Source organism: Apis florea, unplaced genomic scaffold (assembly GCF_048593485.1).
Source record: "Apis florea isolate Af1SG1 unplaced genomic scaffold, ASM4859348v1 contig_3158_pilon, whole genome shotgun sequence".
In the NCBI taxonomy this organism is placed as follows: Eukaryota; Metazoa; Arthropoda; class Insecta; order Hymenoptera; family Apidae; genus Apis; species Apis florea.
This window is the reverse complement of record NW_028256713.1, coordinates 6,986,351-7,006,791: the sequence shown is the minus strand read 5'-3', so window position 1 is coordinate 7,006,791 and position 20,441 is coordinate 6,986,351. Positions and strand designations below refer to the sequence as shown.

The following is a 20,441-nucleotide window of genomic DNA, read 5'->3' as shown; positions in this document are numbered from 1 at the left end:
TTGAAAGTCTATATTATTGTGAGATATAATTGTGTAATATTATATAATAGAAAAATCATGATTTTAAGTTTGAATATTTATAATTTTTATATGAAGAAGTTAAAAGATAGTTTGATTGTATTAATTAATAATTTTTTATTCAGTATAAAAAAATATTAAGTTTTTTATGTCTTAAAATTATTCGTTTAAAATTATTATATATTTATTACTAATTTATTATACTCTATCAAGAAAACATAAGAATTTTTTTGTGATACAAAGTAATCGAATATAAATTTTTATTAAGTATAATTTTTATAAGAAGATATAAAAAGATATAAATTTCGTAGAAAGTTTCTTGAAAAAAAATCAAAGTGTTACAAAAAAAATTACAAATTAATGCCTCAAAGAAATAAGGCTTCATTCAGACTTTTATCCTTTTCAAAGAAGCTTTCTTATCTTCATTATAATTAATTACGATTATTCAGGATAAAAATTTACTAAAAATCATCTAAAAGAAATAACAAAGTATAAAAACAAAAAGAATCAATAAGAAAGGATAAAAAATAATCTTTTTCCATTTCCCAATCTAGATTATTTTTAGAATCATATTTGTAAGAAGAAAAACTTCAAAAAAGTTTAATAAATACTGATCTAAATATTAAAAAATTATCCGAAACAACTAACAACTAACTATCTAAAAATAAATAAGAGGATAAAATAGAAAAAGATCGATCTTATACGATATTAAACACATCATTCATCTTTGACTTTACACTCGTAACCTCACCATCGATCAATTAACGTCGAGTTTATCCGACCAGTCGATATCAATTCACAAGTCGAGACTGAACTACATAACCTGTTGCCATTAGGCGGAAACGGTGGAGACCACGGAATCGATGGGCAAAGGGACAGCTACCAGAACATCATCCACCGTGTTAATGCCAGACGATATCCTGGTGATGAACGTGACTGTGAAAACGAACGTCTCGGTCAGTCACATACAGGGTGTGACGATCAACCCGATTAGGTCGATTCCGCCGGACGTTGAGGCTATCCTGAACATCACTCACCGTGAAAAGGGCGAGGATTATGATTACGACTACAGCGAGCCAACATTGCCACCATCGTTACCAAATGTCAGGTAAGATAAATACTATGCGATTGATCGTGTTGCTGGAAATATAGAAGTAAATTGGATTGAGAAACTTTTCGAAATTTATTCAAAATTTATTTTTTTATTATTTGAAATTTTATTAATAATTATTTCCTTATATATAAAAAAAAGAATTGATAGTAATTCAAAGAGAATTGAAATATTTTATAGAAATTTAAAATTTTGTATTAGGTTAGATTCAGGTTAAGTTGTTGTCTTAGAATTTTTCCTCATTCTCTATCAGGGGATGAGGTTTATAGTGAAAGTGATGTGATGAAAGTGAAGTGTATAATAATCATTTAATTAAAAATGCCCATCTCGAAGTATTTTGATAAGATTGAAAAGAAATCCAAAGAAATTGTACTTGCTTATAAATATAATAAATATATCGACTCGATTTATGATGCTATTGATTCGTAGGAAGATTTCCAAATACGAAATTTTTCTAAATTAGCATTTAGAAATCATTTGCTAGAAATAATAAATGAATAAATGAATAAGATAAAGATAAATATAAAATGTATGAAAATATTAATGTATAAAAATAGCAAATATTATCAATCTTGCATAAGAAAACATAACGAACGAAATTGCAAGAAATAAGGTTAACAAATGAATTCTGAAGAAAATGAAAAATATCGAATTTATGCATTTGAATGCAGGATAATTCCGTTCGTGGCGGCAGATGCGCTTGTAAAAGACAAGACAGTTCCATCCTCGGTCACCGGATATCCTTCCGGTTCGGTAGTGGTTCCTCCAGAACTACGGCCCACAGACACCTCAGGATTTTACGATATCGCCACTCAGGAAAACAGATTCAGCCCGCCTGTAGAGACTGAAGGTAGGTCGTATTTTAAACTCGTTTCACTGATACATTCAGCAGCCGCTCGTTCGCATTTTACGCCCTTTCGTAAACCAAGATTTCTCGTTAGGTCGAGAAATATCGCTTTTATATATTTTTCTTTTTTCTTATTTATTGTTTTTCATTTTTTAAGGTTCCATTGGTTTTCTTACGGATTTCTTGATTGGGAAGCAGAAACTTCTTATTAATAATCTTTTGACTTATTATTTTGTAAAATTTTGATTTCTATTTCTTTTTTATTTTTGTTGTATTACAAAATATATGAGTGTTACATACATTTAAAAATCATTAAATTATATACATCATTATCGAAGTAGAATAATTATTTATAATAGGAATTTTGTTCTATTAATTTTGAATTATTTTTTAATAGTAGATCAGGAAATTTTTACCATTATTCTTTATTCTACATTATTTTTGTTTTTATTTTATTATCTTTTATTATGATATTAGAGAAATAAATAATTGAAATTTATGATATTAGAATTATTAATATTGTTTTTCTAACTTAATTTATTTTTCTTATTTCAGGTGGATTCGTACCAAGAGAACCGCCCTATTTCGATCCTTCTTACCATTCTACCGATTTGAATCTGGAAATCGGAACAGGCGTCACTGTGGTTCCGGCGCCAATCACGAATCCTCATCGTAAAAGCGATGGTAACGAATATATTTCTTTCCATTTTTTTCCCTCAAATTCAATATTTCCTTATTACATCATATTTTCACATCGTTAGCTACATTGTCAACTCTTCATGATATCATATGGCTCAAAAATGAAATATATATCAGTACAACTAGGCAAAAATTTTAATTATGGATTGCTAAATTATAATTTCAAGCCAAATTTAAAATTCAAAAGAATTTTCGAAGCTTGCAAGATCAACAAAATTCTATGCTTTTGTTTCATAAATCTCAGCCAACAACTGTCTCTTCGAGAATATGGAGTACCGTCACGGAGAAATTCTGCCGAGCAGCAGTATCTGCGTGATTTGCATGTGTTACCTAGGCGAGGTGATGTGCTCCTCGGAAAAGTGTCCGCTTCTCAAAATCGGATGTAGGAGGATTAACACCGAGGAGACGTGTTGCGGAAAAATTGTCTGCGGTATGAGAAACTTTATACGATTACTTAAAAAGAAAGCAGCAAAATTTTAATATTTTAAATTTTAATTTGAGGATTATATTGTTGCATATGTTTGAACATTTCTTAAAATTTTTAAGTTGAACATATTTTCTAATAAGATATTGTATGCAAATATGCAAAGTGAAAAGAATGAAATTTATTTATAATTGATAGTAATTTACTGATATTCAAATCAAAATTTAAAAATTTGTTAAATTGATTAAGAATATCTATGAAATCAGATTTGATGTTGAATCATATTTTGCAAAGGAATTTCAAATTGTATTAAATACAAAACTGTGCACCAAACATTAAGCCATCTATTATGCCATTTTCACTTCAAAATTTCAAAATAATTTCAGTGGAGGCAGACGAATCACCAACGGTGGTGTTAGACCGAGCAGATGCTACAGCGCCTTCGCTTCATCAGGCAATAGTATCACCAGATCCGTTCCGCGATGTGATTAAGACCGAACCAGCTCCTGATCTGCCATCCCTGATCGGAGAGATGAAGCCTCTGCAATCTAATTTCGATTTCATAGATAAATTTCCTCTTCTGCGTCCACCTTTCAGACCGGAAGAAGATCCAAACAGATTGATCTCCAAAAATAAATACAATTTAGGTCAACAAGGTCACATACAACAAGAGATTTCATCAAATTACAATCTCAAAGAAGCTGATCAGACTTTGAATCACATTTCTGAGACAATTCCTCAAAGAATTGACTCTTTGATGATAGATCACACTACCAAGAAACAAGAAAATGATACACTTCCCTGTATAAATGCAACAAAGTCTACTTTTGTCAAATCGAATGTTTCAAAAATTGATGATATTAACATTTCAACCGATGCTAAGCTTGGTGAGACATCTGTGAAAGCGAACAATTCTAAATTTTATTCTACTACCAGCAGATCTTCTGAATCTGATCTAGATCTTGAGGATCCTAACGATCATAGTAGCAAGGATACGAAGACAAAAGAAATATCGACGACTAGTAGGTCGACTACCATTATCAATCAGAAGCCAGAAGAGGAAAAGAAGTCTTCCAAGATTAGTGAAAAGATGGAAGATTTCACAGAGAGTGTAACGAAAATTATAGAGAATGAAATTCCAATGTCTGTGACGAGTCTCCTGAAACTGGCTGGATGTAATATATATGGAAGAATGTACCGTGTTGGAAGGATCATCACCGAGCTGTCTGGACCTTGTTTGGAGTGCAGGTGCACGGAGATTGGGGTGCAGTGTAAGCAGCTCAAGTGTTGATCGAGGTTGCCCGTGCTCGGGCAACCTGTTTTCCTTGCAATTAGGTTCGTTCGAGTTAATAGATTCACTGCTGCTCGATGCGTTTCCGGAGGAAAATCTTGAGATAATTGATTGACGATTTAGAATTGAATGATCCTTGATGGGTGGAGTGCTGGTATATTGTATTATAATTCTAATGTGTTGATTAATACTTTGTCTGAGAGAATTTTGGAATTGGAAGAGGTAAAATTGGAAAATTGAAAGAAGGTAAGTGAAAGAATAAATTTGCAATAATCTTTTATGATTATTGTGTTGATGTGGTAAATTATGTAAGTGTCAGATAAAAAGATTTTCAATAAACAGGAAATTATTAAAGGAATTAAAGAAAAACTTGTACAAGCGACAAAATATTTTATTAATTGAAAAATATTGAGAGATGAATTTTAATAGAAAAAAATCTGTATATTTCAAAGGTACGACAATTTATAATAAAGTAACATTAATAATTAATAAAAAATGTGATAAACGCAGATAGTAGATAGAATTTTCTGAACTTATATTTGAAAAAAGATTCATTGTATCATTTTTCCTATTAAAAAAAGTAAAACTTTTCTTTTTTCTGACATTTGCATCATTTATCATTTAAACTATACGATTGGGTATCATGTTTTTATTTAATTTTTTGAATTAAATTCCAATTTTACATTTAAATTTGATTAATGGTATTGCAATTTATTTGCTTTTCATTTTACTATATTATTATTATTATTTTTTCTTTTTATTAATTTTCACGACCGAGCATATTTATGAAACAAAAGAAGGCTTTATATTTAGATTGAGTAAAGTGAATGTGTTAATTCCTCGAATCTGTTTCGTTCAGCGAATTAGCTTGTTGGAGGGCGATGCCACGAAGGAAATTCTTAAGCAGTTGACAAGATTTCAGGCACGTTCCGAGATTCTAGGTTCCTCCTCCACTATCGTTATAATTTCAGAACCACGCAATCATAATATTTCCAAGTAAAAGATTCTTAATTAGGATTTGTGCGTGAAAATTTGGTCTCGTGCACACAAACAAATATACATCAGCATTAATTAACCATCTTATAATATAGTTAAATATTATTACAAATCTTTTATAAATTTTTTTTTATCAATATTCTAATTAACATCTCGATTGTAAAAACTATCAATTATTATCGAGGATTCGGAGAAAATGATTTTTCAGTTTCAAATTTATATCTGTTAAAAATTTAATAGAAAAATATCCTTTTTTCTGCGCGAATTTTATTTCATGGAAAGCAAATTCATCTTCTCCTACCTAAAATCAATCCTAATCAAATTTTTTAATCATAATTGATCAATCTCTTTTCTCCAAAATTCAATTCTTCAATTCCCTCTCAAAATATAGCACTGCTTGAATTCAAATCCTAATTACAACTTTCTCATCTATAAATTTCATCCTTTTCAATTATATTTTATCTGAATGGCAAAAATTCCTCCAAAAAAGAATGAAAGAGGATGGTGGGACCGTTAATTCTTATTAAGTTGGCTGGAAAAAATCCACAAGATTTGCGAAGATCGATCAGGATGTAATTGTGAGGAATAGCAGTTCCATGCTCCGCAAGAATAAATGGATAAAGACGGAAATTGCCACCTCGAGCTCCATCCCCCTGCTTTAGAAATTAACCTGCTATTGGCCGGTGTTTCGTTTTGATTTATTCGCGCGATTTAGTAGAATTGATTAAGTGGCGCACGATAAAGCTGTTAGGTCGTTTACGAGGTTCTGTGGATTCTTCATCTTGTAATATTTCACAAAATAATATCGTTACAATTTTTTTTTTCGAATTACAAATTTTTATCGAAAAAAATGTTTAATATTTGGAAAATATTATATTGTATAAAACTCGTGTTAAATTATATTCCCTATATATTTTATATTACAAGAATAAGATCATTTCGTTAAAGATTTGTGACTTATTTAACGAGATATTTATAATCGTAAAAAGTATGAGAGGAAATTAAAAATTTAGTTATCGAAACGCATTCAGAAAATAGAGAGGAAATCGTGCCATTAAATTCGCTTTTTTATTCATCCAAATATCTCGATCGGTTACCGAGATATAAGAACTCGAAGTATCCATAATATTTGTATTTAAGATATAAACTTATTTGTGGCACAGTGACCTATATTTTTTCCAGGAATTGTGTCTGTTATTTGTTTCGAGTTTGGAATAGATCAGTGAGACGAGATGTGAACGAGAGTTCCGAGTAAGACAAAGACGCAGATAACGGAAGATTGAAAATTACCCTTTTCTTTACACGACGATATCTCGGGAACTGAAAGTCGTATCGGGATAAATTAAGAAGCATTTTAAAGGGCAAGGTTCCGCGTTTCTAATGATCTTCGATTCATTGATTAGAAGTCATTATTTTCGGAGTTATGGCGGTTCAAATTTTTTCTAATTTTAATAGGGTTTTTAAGCAAATGGTTAAAAATTATCTTCTCTTTATCATGGGCAAGTTTATCATGTTTCTAATGATCCTTCATTATTGATCGGAAATCATTATCTTCAAAGTTATAGCGATTTAAAGTTTTCATAATTTTAATAGGATTTAACCTGCTTTTAGGTAATAGATACGATTATTTCTGGAAGAATGTTACTTATATCAATCTTACTAATTGATGTGTTCGAAGTTCTAAACTCGATTTAAATAAATTCATTCCTCCGATAAAATAAAAATTCGAATAGGAAAATTTGCATCTCGGAACAATTGCCAAATAATTCTAATTTATTTCAATCTTCAATTTTCATAATGTTATCAGTGGCATCGCGTCCTCCATAGATACACTTAATCCTGTATGTTATTTTTTTTTTTTTTTTATCAACCAGATCCCGTATACCGCGTATAATTAAATATAATTAATTATAATATCTTATTGTGATTCTTACAACGTGGTGCTATGATCACATTGCTATACATTATTTAGATCGTAAGCGTAGCCAGTAATTAATCTTAATCAATGGAGAATAATTATAATTCGATATTATAATCGAATTAATAGAACGATTCCCCGGCGAAATCATCTTCTCTTTCCTCCTTTTCCGTTCCTCTCATTCTTTCTCGTTTTAAGAGCTGTAGGGAGACACCGTGCCGGAAATGGATCACGGGTAAGCGTAATCGTTTCTGTATCGCGTTAGCAAGGCCGTAAATTCGCGCTGAATGCCGCACAGAGGCTTGTACTATACGTTTTATTGTACGATTGTCGTAATAAACGTTTACGGAATTCATGCTGGTTATTACTCTTTTGTTACTCCTTTTTTTTTTTCCCCGTGTTTTAGGAGAGAATGAATCAGAATAAAAATTCGTTCGTGGACTTTTTGTGGGATAAGGATTCATAGATCATTGTTTGTGGTTTAAAAACTTGGAAAATGAATTATGAGATGTGTAATAATAATTAATTGAATTTTATTATTTTTCTTATCTTATAAAAAATATAACTTGAGGATTTTTTACATGTAAAAAAATCTTACCTGCTCGTTGATTCTTCTTTAATTTTTCTCCTTGGAATAGTTGTTCTATTCGAGGTTAAAAATTTTTAAAAATTTTCATAGATAAAATAATTTTCGAATTACTTTACAATTTTTATTACTAAAATCGAAACTTGGATAACATGTAAAAATTTTAGAATTATAGATGGAAGGATTAATCGCTGAATTGTGGGATTGAATTTGAATTGGGTGGATCAATTTCGATATTAATTTATTCGATGATTAAGAAATTAACCATGAAATTGGACGGGGGTCGTTCTGTTATATGCGTTTGTTAAAGGTAAAAAGGCAATGGGATTACAGAAACCATGGTATGATTTCGACTTTATTGCAGGCAATCGATTGTTTTGATACACAGTTGGAGAGGTGACAAACCCTCCATTTAAATATGGCCCGTGATCAAATCACAGCGTATATAATCGTATTTATATTTATATCCAATTAGTCGGTTTGTATTTACAGATATATCCGTGTTCATCATCATCATTATTATTAATCGTGTCGATGATATTATATTTTATTAAGTTCGTAACACTAACATAATCACAGCCAGTTCGCCACGTGTTTTTGGTAGATGTGTGTGTGTGTATATATATATATATATATATATATACTTGTAACTTTGTAAGTGTGTATTAATATCGTTAAACAAGTAGGTACGATGATCGACTAAATTGCCGGAGAGAACACATTTTTTTTTTTTTTTTTTCGTTCGAATTCCCCACAAATCGATTTAGAAATATCATAGGTAAGAAAGATATATATATATATATATTTTTCTAAATGTTGACGTTTAGTTCTAAAATTTTAAACTACGCTTCTTCTTCTCGAGAAATTTGAATTTATTTAAAAAAAAAAAAAAAAAATAAAAGTAAAAGAAGAAATAAAAAATTCTCTTTTGAAAATTTACAAATTCTACTTTTAAAATTCATCTCACGTGAACAAAGAATTACTTTATCTCTAATAAATCTTCCCTTCTCTTCCCTCATTGAAAAAGTAATTTTCTCGACGAAGAGAAATTAAATTTTTAGATAGATAGATTCTTATTGTCTGACAAAGCCTTTTTTTTTTTTTGTATTAAAAAAGAAAAAAAGTTTGACGATTTATTGTCGAAAAATTAAGCGAAAAAGTTCTTTCCAAGATTTGTGAGTAATCGGAACACGATACGGCGCTACTTTCCTATCTATCGATTAACTCCTACGTACAATTGTAAATGTATTCTTTTCTGTATTTGGCAGCATGGTTAATGCCTTCGTCGCGATTCAACCAAGGGAACAACTTTCCAAATTGTTGGCTCTTGGAAAAAATTCTTCACCCCTGAAACTTGGATTTCTTTTTTCTTTTTTTTTTTTTTTTTATCATTCATACTCTGCTCAATATTCAAAAGATCATGCATTCGTAAATTCTTAACGAGCGCCTACCAAAATTATCTAAACTAAAATTGGTTATTGATTAAAATTTTCTTCTCTACACGAAAAATCTTTTGCACGCATTCATCCGACTTCCGATTTTTTTTTTTATTTTTTCGTCCAAATTACATTATCCAGAGATTCTTCGTTTTGAGCTGAAAATTTCCGGGTTTCTCGAATCGAGAATCTGCGACTCGAGATTTTGAGGAATCTTGAGAGAGGAATCCAAGAAAGAGCGATTTTTTTAATAGCATTTCTCAATTCTTAATCCTCAAGTTCTATCTTTAATTCATTCTTCCATTGGTTTACAACCAATTTTAATTAAAAATTCCACCATTCGATTATATCATTCTCTTATTTCTCTTATCACATGTTAATTAATCGAATATTAAATATTCTTATTAAAAGATTCGAATTTCTCTCTCTCTATCTCTTTCTTTTCTCTTTTATCACGCATACACATTAATCGATCAACCGATTTACATTACGATACTTGATCACTTTCCTCCAACAATCGTTCGATCGCCAATTCAAAAAATTCCATTTCATTTCAAACGTAACAATTATTTTTCGACAGACAATCGGAAATCGTTTCTTTCCAAGCCTCTATATAACATCAATAATTTCACTCTATCTACTCTTAACTCTTATTTTCTTATCACTGTACAATTGCATTATCGTACATTGCACTGACGTTAAGAACAACAAATGTTCTTGTTTCCTAATAAAAAAAAAAAAAAAAAAGAAAAGAAAACAAAGAAACGTTATAATAACTTTTACTTAAAAGAAAAAAAAAAAAGAAAATTATCGAGGTTCGCTTTAACCAATTAAAGTGCAATCTCAAGTGTCCTTCAATCCCTTGCCTTACGATCTTTCCGCTTAACTTTCGAAGTTTTCAACCATTCAAAATATCATCAAATTTTCTTCTCTACTCCGAAACATCTTTCAACCTTACTTTCCAATAATTCCAACAGCAACGAATCCAAATCTTTAATACAAAAAAAAAAAAAAAAAGAAAAAAAAGAAACTACTCGCAAACAATATTATATTTCACAACAAAAATAGGTCTTCTTCTTTTAAGCGTTCCAACTTTCTTTCCTTTCTTTGTCGAGGCAAAAATCATAATTCCTTCCTTGGTCCGCGAACGTGACCCGATATCACGAGGCAAGGGGTTAAATTCTCATCGAAATCGTTCGGAGCGAGAAGCGCGGAAAAGACACTTTCAGCTTAGAGCTAAGGGTGTGAAGGGTCGTAAATACAAGGGGGTGCAGGCGACGCAGAACTTTAATTCCTCCTCCTCCTTCTATTCATTCTCGTCTCTCTCTCTCTCTCTCTTATTCGGCGTGGACAAAAGGGATGCACGATTAGAGGGGGTGGAAAAAGATCGAAATTCCAGCCACGTTTGTGTACGAGTTTCCACCACCACTCTTGGAAAATTTTTCGATTCACTTCGATTAAATTCCATCCCTTTCGATGTTTCTTCCATTGGATAATCCGAACGTGGATTAACAGAACGATCTCTGAATGCAACAACCCTTTGCGCTCTTGATCTTTATCATTTTATATTTAATTTACAATATTAATTTGAGGCAAGATGGAAATTCGACGAAATTTTGATCAAGATATATTATTCTAACTTGATGGTACCCCAGGAAATAGGGTGAGTACAACATTTACGTTTTCTTTGTTCGATTAATATTGTCGTGTTAATATTTAATATCATTTTACTGTTGCAGGGGATGAAAAGAATTGGTGAAAGAAGAATTGTTAATTTGATAATTATATCTTTTTAATCCGTTTCGTTCACATCAAGATTAGATCAAGAATGGATAGATAAAATCTTTGCAAACGAGCCACCACCACAGCTACGAAGAACTTTTGAAACGATGGAAGTTTAGATGCTCAATTGAGAAATTCCATTGCGGTGGCCCTCCCGCATTCACCACCACCAGAGGAATTCGTAGCAACACAGCAATTCTCGCAAGTTCTCGCCTAATCATCCTGTTCATGCGAATATGTCCTCCGAGACGCCAGTCGAGCGTGAATTTCACCTCCACCACGTCTGGGGCCAAGAATCCCTCCTGGGGAGGAGCCTTACTAATGAGTCCATTAGTAGGCCCTGGACGACACGCCATTTTTCTTTCTTTTCACTCATCCTTCTTTTCATTCCCTACCTTTTTCTTCCTATCCACCGTTATATTAGATAGAAAGGGGGAAATGTGAAGGATACGTGTCGTGAATTCACAAATATTTTTATATAATCGAAAATGAAAGTGAACCTCGTCCTTCCCAATATAAATATCCATCATGATGAATCATCACGAGATTTGGTTTAATGAAAAATTCTGTACATGACTTGGACAATATTGTGTAACAATATTGTACGGGAAAGGAAAAATTCTATGTGTGGAAGGGAAAATATATATATATATATAGTAATAGTAAATTTTAAAATATGAAAATGGTGAATATTCCGTGAAAGAGGAATGTTATATATAGAGAAAGCAATATGGAGAAGATACCTATGGAATATGGAAATTGGAAAAATTGGTATAACAAAGGAAAAATTCAATGTAAAGGATATTTATAATAACAAAATACGAAGATATAAAAATTTGACGATACAATGGGGAGGAAAAATCCTTCCTGTCCAACTTCTTTATTGGAGCTGCGTATTAGGGCCTGTATTGCAAAAGGACGGAATATTGGCAGTGTTTTAAAATTAATTTTGATCCTCTTTTCAGAGAAATTGGCTTCGTTTTTTTAGAAAGAACTATTATAAATCAAATACAAAATTAATCAACATTTTTGGAAATGTAAGATTTTTTTCACTCTTATCGTGACTTGATATAAATCGATAAAGAATCAGAGCGCAAAAGATTAGGTATTAAATGTCCGAAAATCGTACGATATTCATTCGAATTAAATAATTTAATAAAGGTATTAAAATTTTCAATCGAAATTCGAATCGAAACGATTCGTAAAATCTATTCAATTATGCAAAAATTGAACTGTATAATGCTAAAAGAGTCATACGAGACGCATAAAATTGGTAAAGAGTAGTCGTACGATTTTTCAGAAGGAAATCAGGTCGTTCTCACGCGTCATCTTCGACGACAACGACGTCCTCGATGTCGACGACCATCCACCTCGACCAAGAAAGCATCGTTGTGTCGATCCTGAAAATGCATTTCTCGTCCAATTTTTGCCAGATTTCATCCATTGGAGGAAAGAAACGAGCGACGAGGGGAATTCGTCGTTTGCAGCCGCCATTAAATATCGAATACTTATCCCTATTTTAATTGGTAGTCTATAGCGAAGAATTATTTTAGAACGTTCTTATTAATTAATGTTCCTGAATTTGTGGAAAAATCGAATGAATCGAAGTTCGTTTCTTTTTTCAATATGATAAATTTAAAAGAAGTTTTTAAAAGAATTTAAGAATATTAAAAGTTGTAATAAAATCAGTATGGTATTGGAATATGATATATGGAACTAAGAAAATGTTTGTTAATATTTATATCCGTAGATAAATGTTATGTACAGAGTGTTTTAATTGATAAGGAGAAATTAAATTTAAAAATTGTTAAGGCATTAGAATTCTTTTTTTAAAAATATTAAGAATTATAATAAAATTATAAGATGTTAATATCTTTATATAAATATTGTATGTAAAGTATTAATTGATAACAATAATTATTTTTTTAATTGGAATAATTTTTCAATTATGAAAAGATATCAAGAAATGAGGAAAATTATTGAATGAAATAAATTACAAAAAACTTGAAGAAGAAAAAGAAACGTAATTATTATATCTCTTCTATTCATCGGTTTTCACACAATCACAGGGGCAACGGCCTAGCGATATTTTACCAATCAACGGATTTCAGGCTTACTGCTAATCGATTGTACACTCGTCACTTCGACAATTATTTCGTCGATCGACATCGTTCGTTATCAATTCTTTCCTGTCATTGATCTGAAACGTTTCGATTCAACAACAAAATCATCCTAACCATTTAACATTCTTCCAACTTTTTCATATCAGTCTTCATCATTCACTTCTGTTCGTTCCTAAAGCAAACTTGTTCCTTCAAACAAAGTCTAAAATTCTTGATCTCTCTCTCTTTTTTCAATACACTCAACAATTCCAGTTTGATCATTATTAAACAGACTAATTTCTTCGATTTTCTCGACACTTTTTTTAACACATCCTTCGTTTGAGAAAGAAGAAACTTTTAACTTCGAATGCTCAGCAAAAAAGCACGTGGATCCATTAGGGGATCCTTCAAGAGTTTAACTTTTGCTTTCAAAATCCTTTTTCCTCAGTCATCGAAAGTTAAGGCCAAAAATTTAAAATCACTCTCCTACATCGAATTAAGTTAGAAATTATGTAACTACGTGTATCAATAGCAATTTTCTTTAAAGGCTTTTGAAGAATTTTCATATAATAAAATTCCTAGGTCGATTCTCTTTTTTTAATATCTTAAGATACACTTGGTAATTCCAAACTTTTGGCCGGAATACCAAATCCATTTTTTTTTCAAATAATCCAGTTTCTTAACTAACTTCTAACTTCCATCACTCATCTCTCTGTCCATTCACCGAACGTTCAATCAAATAGCCGATCAGATCATTGCACAGTTCAACTTCTTTCGATTCTCTATTTCACAAAACTACAATCAGAAATTCCACGTCGATCGAGTTCTTTCAATTCCTTCTTTTTATACACCAAAAGTACATATAAATATCGTCAAACATAATCAAACTTCTTCAATTACCATTTCTATATATCAAAATCATCTTTATCGATCGTTTTGACAAAAAAATCGCGGTCCAGCAAGCAATTTATGCGGTTTGTAAGTTTGTCGTTTGAACGACGACGATTCGTCAAAGTTTGGAAAAACAGCATCACAAATCACCGTAATCTCACTATTAGACACAGTTTGGCCAACATAGATTTCATCTTTTCAAGTCGAAGATATCACAAAGCAAAATTTCCGATGAAAAGAGTTAGATCTTCTAAAGGAGATATTCTAAAAACGTGGACACGATAGTGTTGTGGTTCTCACAAAAAGAGATTCTCGATCATTCCTGTCGATACACTCAAAGAAACTTCGATCGAGCTACCTGAAATTCTACCAACTAATTTTCTTTTGTTTCCTTTTTTTTCGCAAGAATCGCTTAGGTTCCTCTCATGTCTCTTCTCCTTTCTCTTTTTTTTCTGGTTGATCGATTGATCTTGTTTTTTCCCATTTTTATTACTATCTTCTTTCGAGAGGGAGAAATTGTTTGGTTGATGGATGGTTCTCTTGTGGCAGTTTTTTAAGCAGTGAAAATCAATAGATTTTTCAGGGACACTATCATTTCTTCGTGTCTCTTCTAATATTTTTCAGAATGTCTTTCTTTTTTTATAATTAAATGCATCTCATTTGTTTGTTACTGTTCATTCTCAAAGTTCAAGTTTGAGTCATACTTTCCAATATCTTTTATTCTTCCAAGATTTCTTCCAATTTATAAATTAATTCCTCACTCCATTCAATTCTTTCAAAATCTTTCTCCTCAATCATTTCCAAATCATCATGACCATGTCACTTCCAACTTCCATCCTTGTAATCCACACCTTGTAAAAAACTTTTTTTATTTATTAACAATCCACAATATTTCCAATCTTCAAAGATCTCCATCTCAGATTTCATCGTCGAATCCTTCTTCTCACAACAATTTCACGCGATTCCAATTTTCTCCCGGGGTCCAAGTCACATGGCAAATATTCCCACTTCAAAGAGATAAGATTGGTGAGGACCTACTCGAAAACGCTCTCGGCGGCCTCCCTGATCTTGACGATAAGGAAGGATCGTCTGCAGAGTTTGACGAGCAGCTCGATTCTCTGTCAGGATGGCTTTCTCAGTTGCGGGAGGGCGATCAGGTAAATGTTGCCCAAGATGGCGCCTACGACGAGGAGCATCACGCTGATGGCGGATAAGAGGCGAACGAATCTAACGAATCTTCGTCCCCTGGCGTCCTTTTTGCTCTGGTTTGGGAACACAGCCAGCCCTAGAAGAGGTCCTGCCAGTGCACCAGCTACGTGCGCGGCCCAACCGACTCGACCGCAACCCAGAAGGGCTGGGATTGGCAGTGAAGCAACGTCCGCACTGGCTAAGAGTAGTACCGCGCCTAGCCGCCAGCCGGCGTAACGGAGCTCTCCGTGACACTGGAAATTAGAGATGGAGTGCATTGATGAATTTTGTTGTTCAATGGTTTATGAATTTTGTGACGAAGAAACGATGAAGTTGGATTGAGAATGTTAAGAAAGGAGTTCTTAAGAAATTAATTATTTTTTAAATTTTTTTATGTCAGGAAAATTCTTCTGGAAGAATTTGGAGGAACGCTTGAATGATTGATATCTTGGAGAAATGTTTTAAAAGGAAAGGGGATTTCCAGCAATAAAGGAGGAAAGTCAAATTACGTGAAAATATTTTTAAAATCAATAATAGAAAGGAAAAAATATTTGTTACAATATATATATATAATAATAATTTTACAATTTTGAGAAGATGGTCAACGAAGCATGTTTCACAATATCATAATGATAATTAGCAATATTTCTTGTAGCTTACCAAATAAAGGTGCGCAAGATGGCTGGTGAGTAAGGCATATACACCTGCCGAGGCACCAACCAAGAAGAGGCTTGGCTGAAGAAGGGATGCCCCAAGTGCTCCGCAAACGCCACCTCCTAAATAAATGGTTGCCACCCCTATTCGACCCTGTTCCACCTATGATCATCGATAATTTCTTTCCTCCCATACATTTTCCATGCCGTTAGAAGAATTTCTTGTAATAAATAGTTTAACACAGAATGCTTCGTTAATACAAATAAAAATAGAATTCTTCGTCTTTCCATAAAAATTTCAATTAAAAGAAATTCGAGAAGAAAAATTGAAGGAAATGGAAAGAAATTAATTGAAGAATTATTACAAATTATTCAAAAATTCCAATATTTATAATAAATTCAAGAACAATACAAATACAGATATACAGATTTTACAAAGAGAGACGTAAGTATCTACATAAATAAATCTTTACATATAATTTATAAAAATCCATAATAATTTAGGTCCATTGGAGAATCCACGCAAATCGTTTGATGGCGTTTTTAATCTGGCTAATATCATAAAATAAGGAAAAAGAAATTTCAAAGAAGGAAGCCATTTTTGAATTCAATGGACACGGATCGATCGGTCTACCGAAGGATACACATTGCGGGAGGTCGTCGTAAAGGGTGGCCAGCCAAAGGTAGGCAATTAGTCTGATTAACTCACCTCGAGAGGGGTGGCCAGCACCAGCTGGATGACCACGTTCAACGCAAGGTGAAGCGCGTTCGAGTGCAGCAGCATGTACGAGGCGAACCTCCATCCTTGCACCCTCTGACGGGGGTCGTAGACCAACCACCTGCGCAGCGTCGCTTCGTCTCCCAGACAGTGTACGGCTATCTGTCGTCATCCAGAATGCGATTTCATTGCCTCGTGTTCTGGCGTACGATGAATATAGTGTGCACGATAAATGGTGAAACGTGCAAGGGTGAGTTTTTGTAAAGAAATGCTTTACTGTTTCAGTTTCTACACGCTACATTGAATATTTATGTGGTAGCATTGAGAATTATAATAACGAAAATTTGTCGATGGATTTATTATTACTATTAGATGTGTCGATACGTTGAAGGAATAAGGATTGCAAGAGAAAAAGTTTTCGTGACTGTATTCAGATATTTGTTCCTGGCAAGAAAAATATTTTCAAGGGTGAGTATTTTTTATTTAATATGAATGAATGTTCATGTTTACAATTGTATTGTATTAATGATTGCAGGATGCTGGATGTTGTAAAGTAAAGGAATTTTATATTATTGTGAATTTACGAAAGATGTTTAAATCAATTTAATACATATAATAACGAAAATTTGTCGATGGATTTATTATTACTATTAGATGTGTCGATACGTTAAAGGAATAAGGATTGCAAGAGAAAAAGTTTTCGTGACTGTATTCAAATATTTGTTCCTGGCAAGAAAAATATTTTCAAGGGTGAGTATTTTTTATTTAATATGAATGAATGTTCATGTTTACAATTGTATTGTATTAATGATTGCAGGATGCTGGATGTTGTAAAGTAAAGGAATTTTATATTATTGTGAATTTACGAAAGATGTTTAAATCAATTTAATACGTATAAATTAAACGTTTTAATTTGTTTCTGATACAGTAGATAGATTCGTATCTAATTAATATTTAAACTAGCTTGCAAATTATTGTTCCAATAATCCAATACACTATTTTCATTTCATCAATATTATGCAGTATGTAAAATTAATTAATTTATTGTAAATATCGTCGAATAATCTTCACTTATTCGCTCAAGCGTGTATTAAAAGGGAACACGTAATGGGAAAAGCACAAATCTTCAACTGGCTGCCTATTGGAGGAAAAAAAAAAAAAGAAAGAAAGAAAAATGTGCGAACATTTTCATCGGCGAAATTATTTGCAAATTATTGCCATTACCACGAGAAACAAGAACGTTAATGCGTTTCTGGATGAAAATACCCATCCCCCGTGCAAAGGAGTTAAAAATTCGAATGCGCATTATCGATGAACAACCTAGTGAATAATTAATTCCATTCCCGTATGGAAATTCGAGCGGGCAAAATGGTAATTAATCAAAACTGCTTGTTTAATGCCGAATAAACCGCCGTTGTTGTCAACCTTTAAATAATGAACGATCTGAATATCCCTTCGCGTTATTATGAATGATAATTGACACATCGTGCGAGAGAAAAGACGCTGCATTATCGAGAAATCACCTGTGATGCGAATTCAGATGACGTGAAGCCAATTAGAATATAAGTAATTAAGAAATAATTAAGAATATATATATATATATGTATGTATTATTCATGTATATTAATAATGTATATTAGAATGTACAAATAAGAATATGTAATAAGATTTTGTTATTTTCATTGTAATAGCACAAATATATTTAGGAATAAAACTCTAAAAAAATATCAAGAATAAAAATTACATTGACGTGCAATTAATTTTCTGAATTTTATTCTTAAATATATTTGTGTCTAAATACTAATAATTATTGAATATATTGTAAATTGTTCAATTTAAGATGTTATTTTATAGCAAGAAAAATTTTATCATATGTATATTAATATTTGTACAAAAATTTATACAATAAAGCTTTTCATATTATTTCGAATTTTAATACCTATCAATTGATCCTCTACCAAAATAAATTCCTCTTTCCTTTTAAAATCCAATAATTCATATTATTATAGTTTTAAAAAAAAATCCCACATAAATTATCAAAAATTCCTTTATTTCATAAAAGTAATTTCATTATAACAATTTAAAATATCAATTGAAATAATTCAAAAAATTCAAGAAATAACGATAATATCAGAAAAAATGTCAAATCGATTTCTGCCAAAAATTTCAGGTGCCACCTCTTTACATACCATATTCTCCTGTTGAAAAGGCGAAAATTTGGGCGAGAAACTTTGTAAAATTGGTCTCTGTTAAAAATTTTTAGTGCCACCTCCTTGCATATCATATTCTCCTGTTGAAAAGTCGAAAATTTGGGCGAGAAACTTTGTAAAATTGGTCTCTGTTAAAAATTTTTAGTGCCACCTCCTTGCATATCATATTCTCCTAATGAAAAGTCGAAAATTTGGGCGAGAAACTTTGTAAAATTTGCCTCTGTTAAAAATTTTTAGTGCCACCTCCTTGCATATCATATACTCCTAATGAAAAGTCGAAAATTTGGGCGAGAAACTTTGTAAAATTGGTCTCTGTTAAAAATTTTTAGTGCCACCTCTTTGCATATCATATTCTCCTGTTGAAAAGTCGAAAATTTGGGCGAGAAACTTTGTAAAATTTGCCTCTGTTAAAAATTTTTAGTGCCACCTCCTTGCATATCATATTCTCCTAATGAAAAGTCGAAAATTTGGGCGAGAAACTTTGTAAAATTGGTCTCTGTTAAAAATTTTTAGTGCCACCTCCTTGCATATCATATTCTCCTAATGAAAAGTCGAAAATTTGGGCGAGAAACTTTGTAAAATTTGACTCTGTTAAAAATTTTTAGTGCCACCTCTTTGCATATCATTCTCCTGTTGAAAAGTCGAAAATTTGGGCGAGAAACTTTGTAAAATTTGCCTCTGTTAAAAATTTTTAGTGCCACCTCCTTGCATATCATATTCTCCTAATGAAAAGTCGAAAATTTGGGCGACAAACTTTGTAAAATTTGCCTCTGTTAAAAATTTTTAGTGCCACCTCCTTGCATATCATATTCTCCTAATGAAAAGTCGAAAATTTGGGCGAGAAACTTTGTAAAATTTGCCTCTGTTAAAAATTTTTAGTGCCACCTCCTTGCATATCATATTCTCCTAATGAAAAGTCGAAAATTTGGGCGAGAAACTTTGTAAAATTGGTCTCTGTTAAAAATTTTTAGTGCCACCTCCTTGCATATCATATTCTCCTAATGAAAAGTCGAAAATTTGGGCGAGAAACTTTGTAAAATTTGCCTCTGTTAAAAATTTTTAGTGCCACCTCCTTGCATATCATATTCTCCTAATGAAAAGTCGAAAATTTGGGCGAGAAACTTTGTAAAATTGGTCTCTGTTAAAAATTTTTAGTGCCACCTCCTTGCATATCATATTCTCCTGTTGAAAAGTCGAAAATTTGGGCGAGAAACTTTGTAAAATTTGCCTCTGTTAAAAATTTTTAGTGCCACCTCCTTGCATATCATATTCTCCTAATGAAAAGTCGAAAATTTGGGCGAGAAACTTTGTAAAATTGGTCTCTGTTAAAAATTTTTAGTGCCACCTCCTTGCATATCATATTCTCCTAATGAAAAGTCGAAAATTTGGGCGAGAAACTTTGTAAAATTTGCCTCTGTTAAAAATTTTTAGTGCCACCTCTTTGCATATCATATTCTCCTGTTAAAAAGTCTAAAATTTGGGCGAGAAACTTTGTAAAATTTGCCTCTGTTAAAAATTTTTAGTGCCACCTCCTTGCATATCATATTCTCCTAATGAAAAGTCGAAAATTT

General features: G+C 32.0%; 2 protein-coding genes and 2 long non-coding RNA genes across 5 annotated transcripts in view; 2 read left to right on the top strand and 2 right to left on the bottom strand.

Annotated features, from left to right (window-relative positions):
• The window catches only part of LOC100867707 (uncharacterized), a 44,094-nt gene extending 39,014 nt beyond the window's left edge, over positions 1 to 5,080 (top strand). The window contains exons 10-14 of the mRNA XM_012493885.3: positions 855 to 1,126; positions 1,801 to 1,979; positions 2,532 to 2,660; positions 2,920 to 3,105; positions 3,486 to 5,080. Coding sequence (XP_012349339.2) covers positions 855 to 1,126; positions 1,801 to 1,979; positions 2,532 to 2,660; positions 2,920 to 3,105; positions 3,486 to 4,390 — 1,671 coding nt within the window. The 3' untranslated portion in view covers positions 4,391 to 5,080. The remainder of the gene's footprint in view (positions 1 to 854; positions 1,127 to 1,800; positions 1,980 to 2,531; positions 2,661 to 2,919; positions 3,106 to 3,485) is intronic.
• On the bottom strand, positions 262 to 954 carry LOC147657485 (uncharacterized). The gene is made up of 2 exons (XR_015292495.1): positions 770 to 954; positions 262 to 490 (listed from the first exon to the last, which is right to left on the bottom strand). It is a non-coding gene; the product is annotated as an uncharacterized LOC147657485 (long non-coding RNA).
• Positions 5,081 to 12,040: 6,960 nt separating the features above from the next.
• Positions 12,041 to 20,441, bottom strand: part of rho-6 (serine protease rhomboid 6) — a 41,506-nt gene continuing 33,105 nt past the window's right edge. Inside the window, exons 3-5 of the mRNA XM_031919899.2 lie at positions 16,652 to 16,822; positions 15,950 to 16,105; positions 12,041 to 15,543 (exon numbers count right to left, since the gene is read on the bottom strand). Of these exons, the coding sequence (XP_031775759.1) occupies positions 15,223 to 15,543; positions 15,950 to 16,105; positions 16,652 to 16,822 (648 nt within the window). The 3' untranslated portion in view covers positions 12,041 to 15,222. The remainder of the gene's footprint in view (positions 15,544 to 15,949; positions 16,106 to 16,651; positions 16,823 to 20,441) is intronic.
• Positions 15,579 to 17,686, top strand: LOC147657484 (uncharacterized). Of its 2 annotated transcripts, XR_015292489.1 has the most exons (4): positions 15,579 to 16,387; positions 16,447 to 16,910; positions 17,033 to 17,128; positions 17,196 to 17,397. It is a non-coding gene; the product is annotated as an uncharacterized LOC147657484 (long non-coding RNA). The 2 variants fall into 2 exon arrangements; XR_015292490.1 differs by lacking the exons at positions 15,579 to 16,387; positions 17,033 to 17,128 and adding an exon at positions 17,478 to 17,686 and having other exon boundaries at positions 16,780 to 16,910; positions 17,315 to 17,410.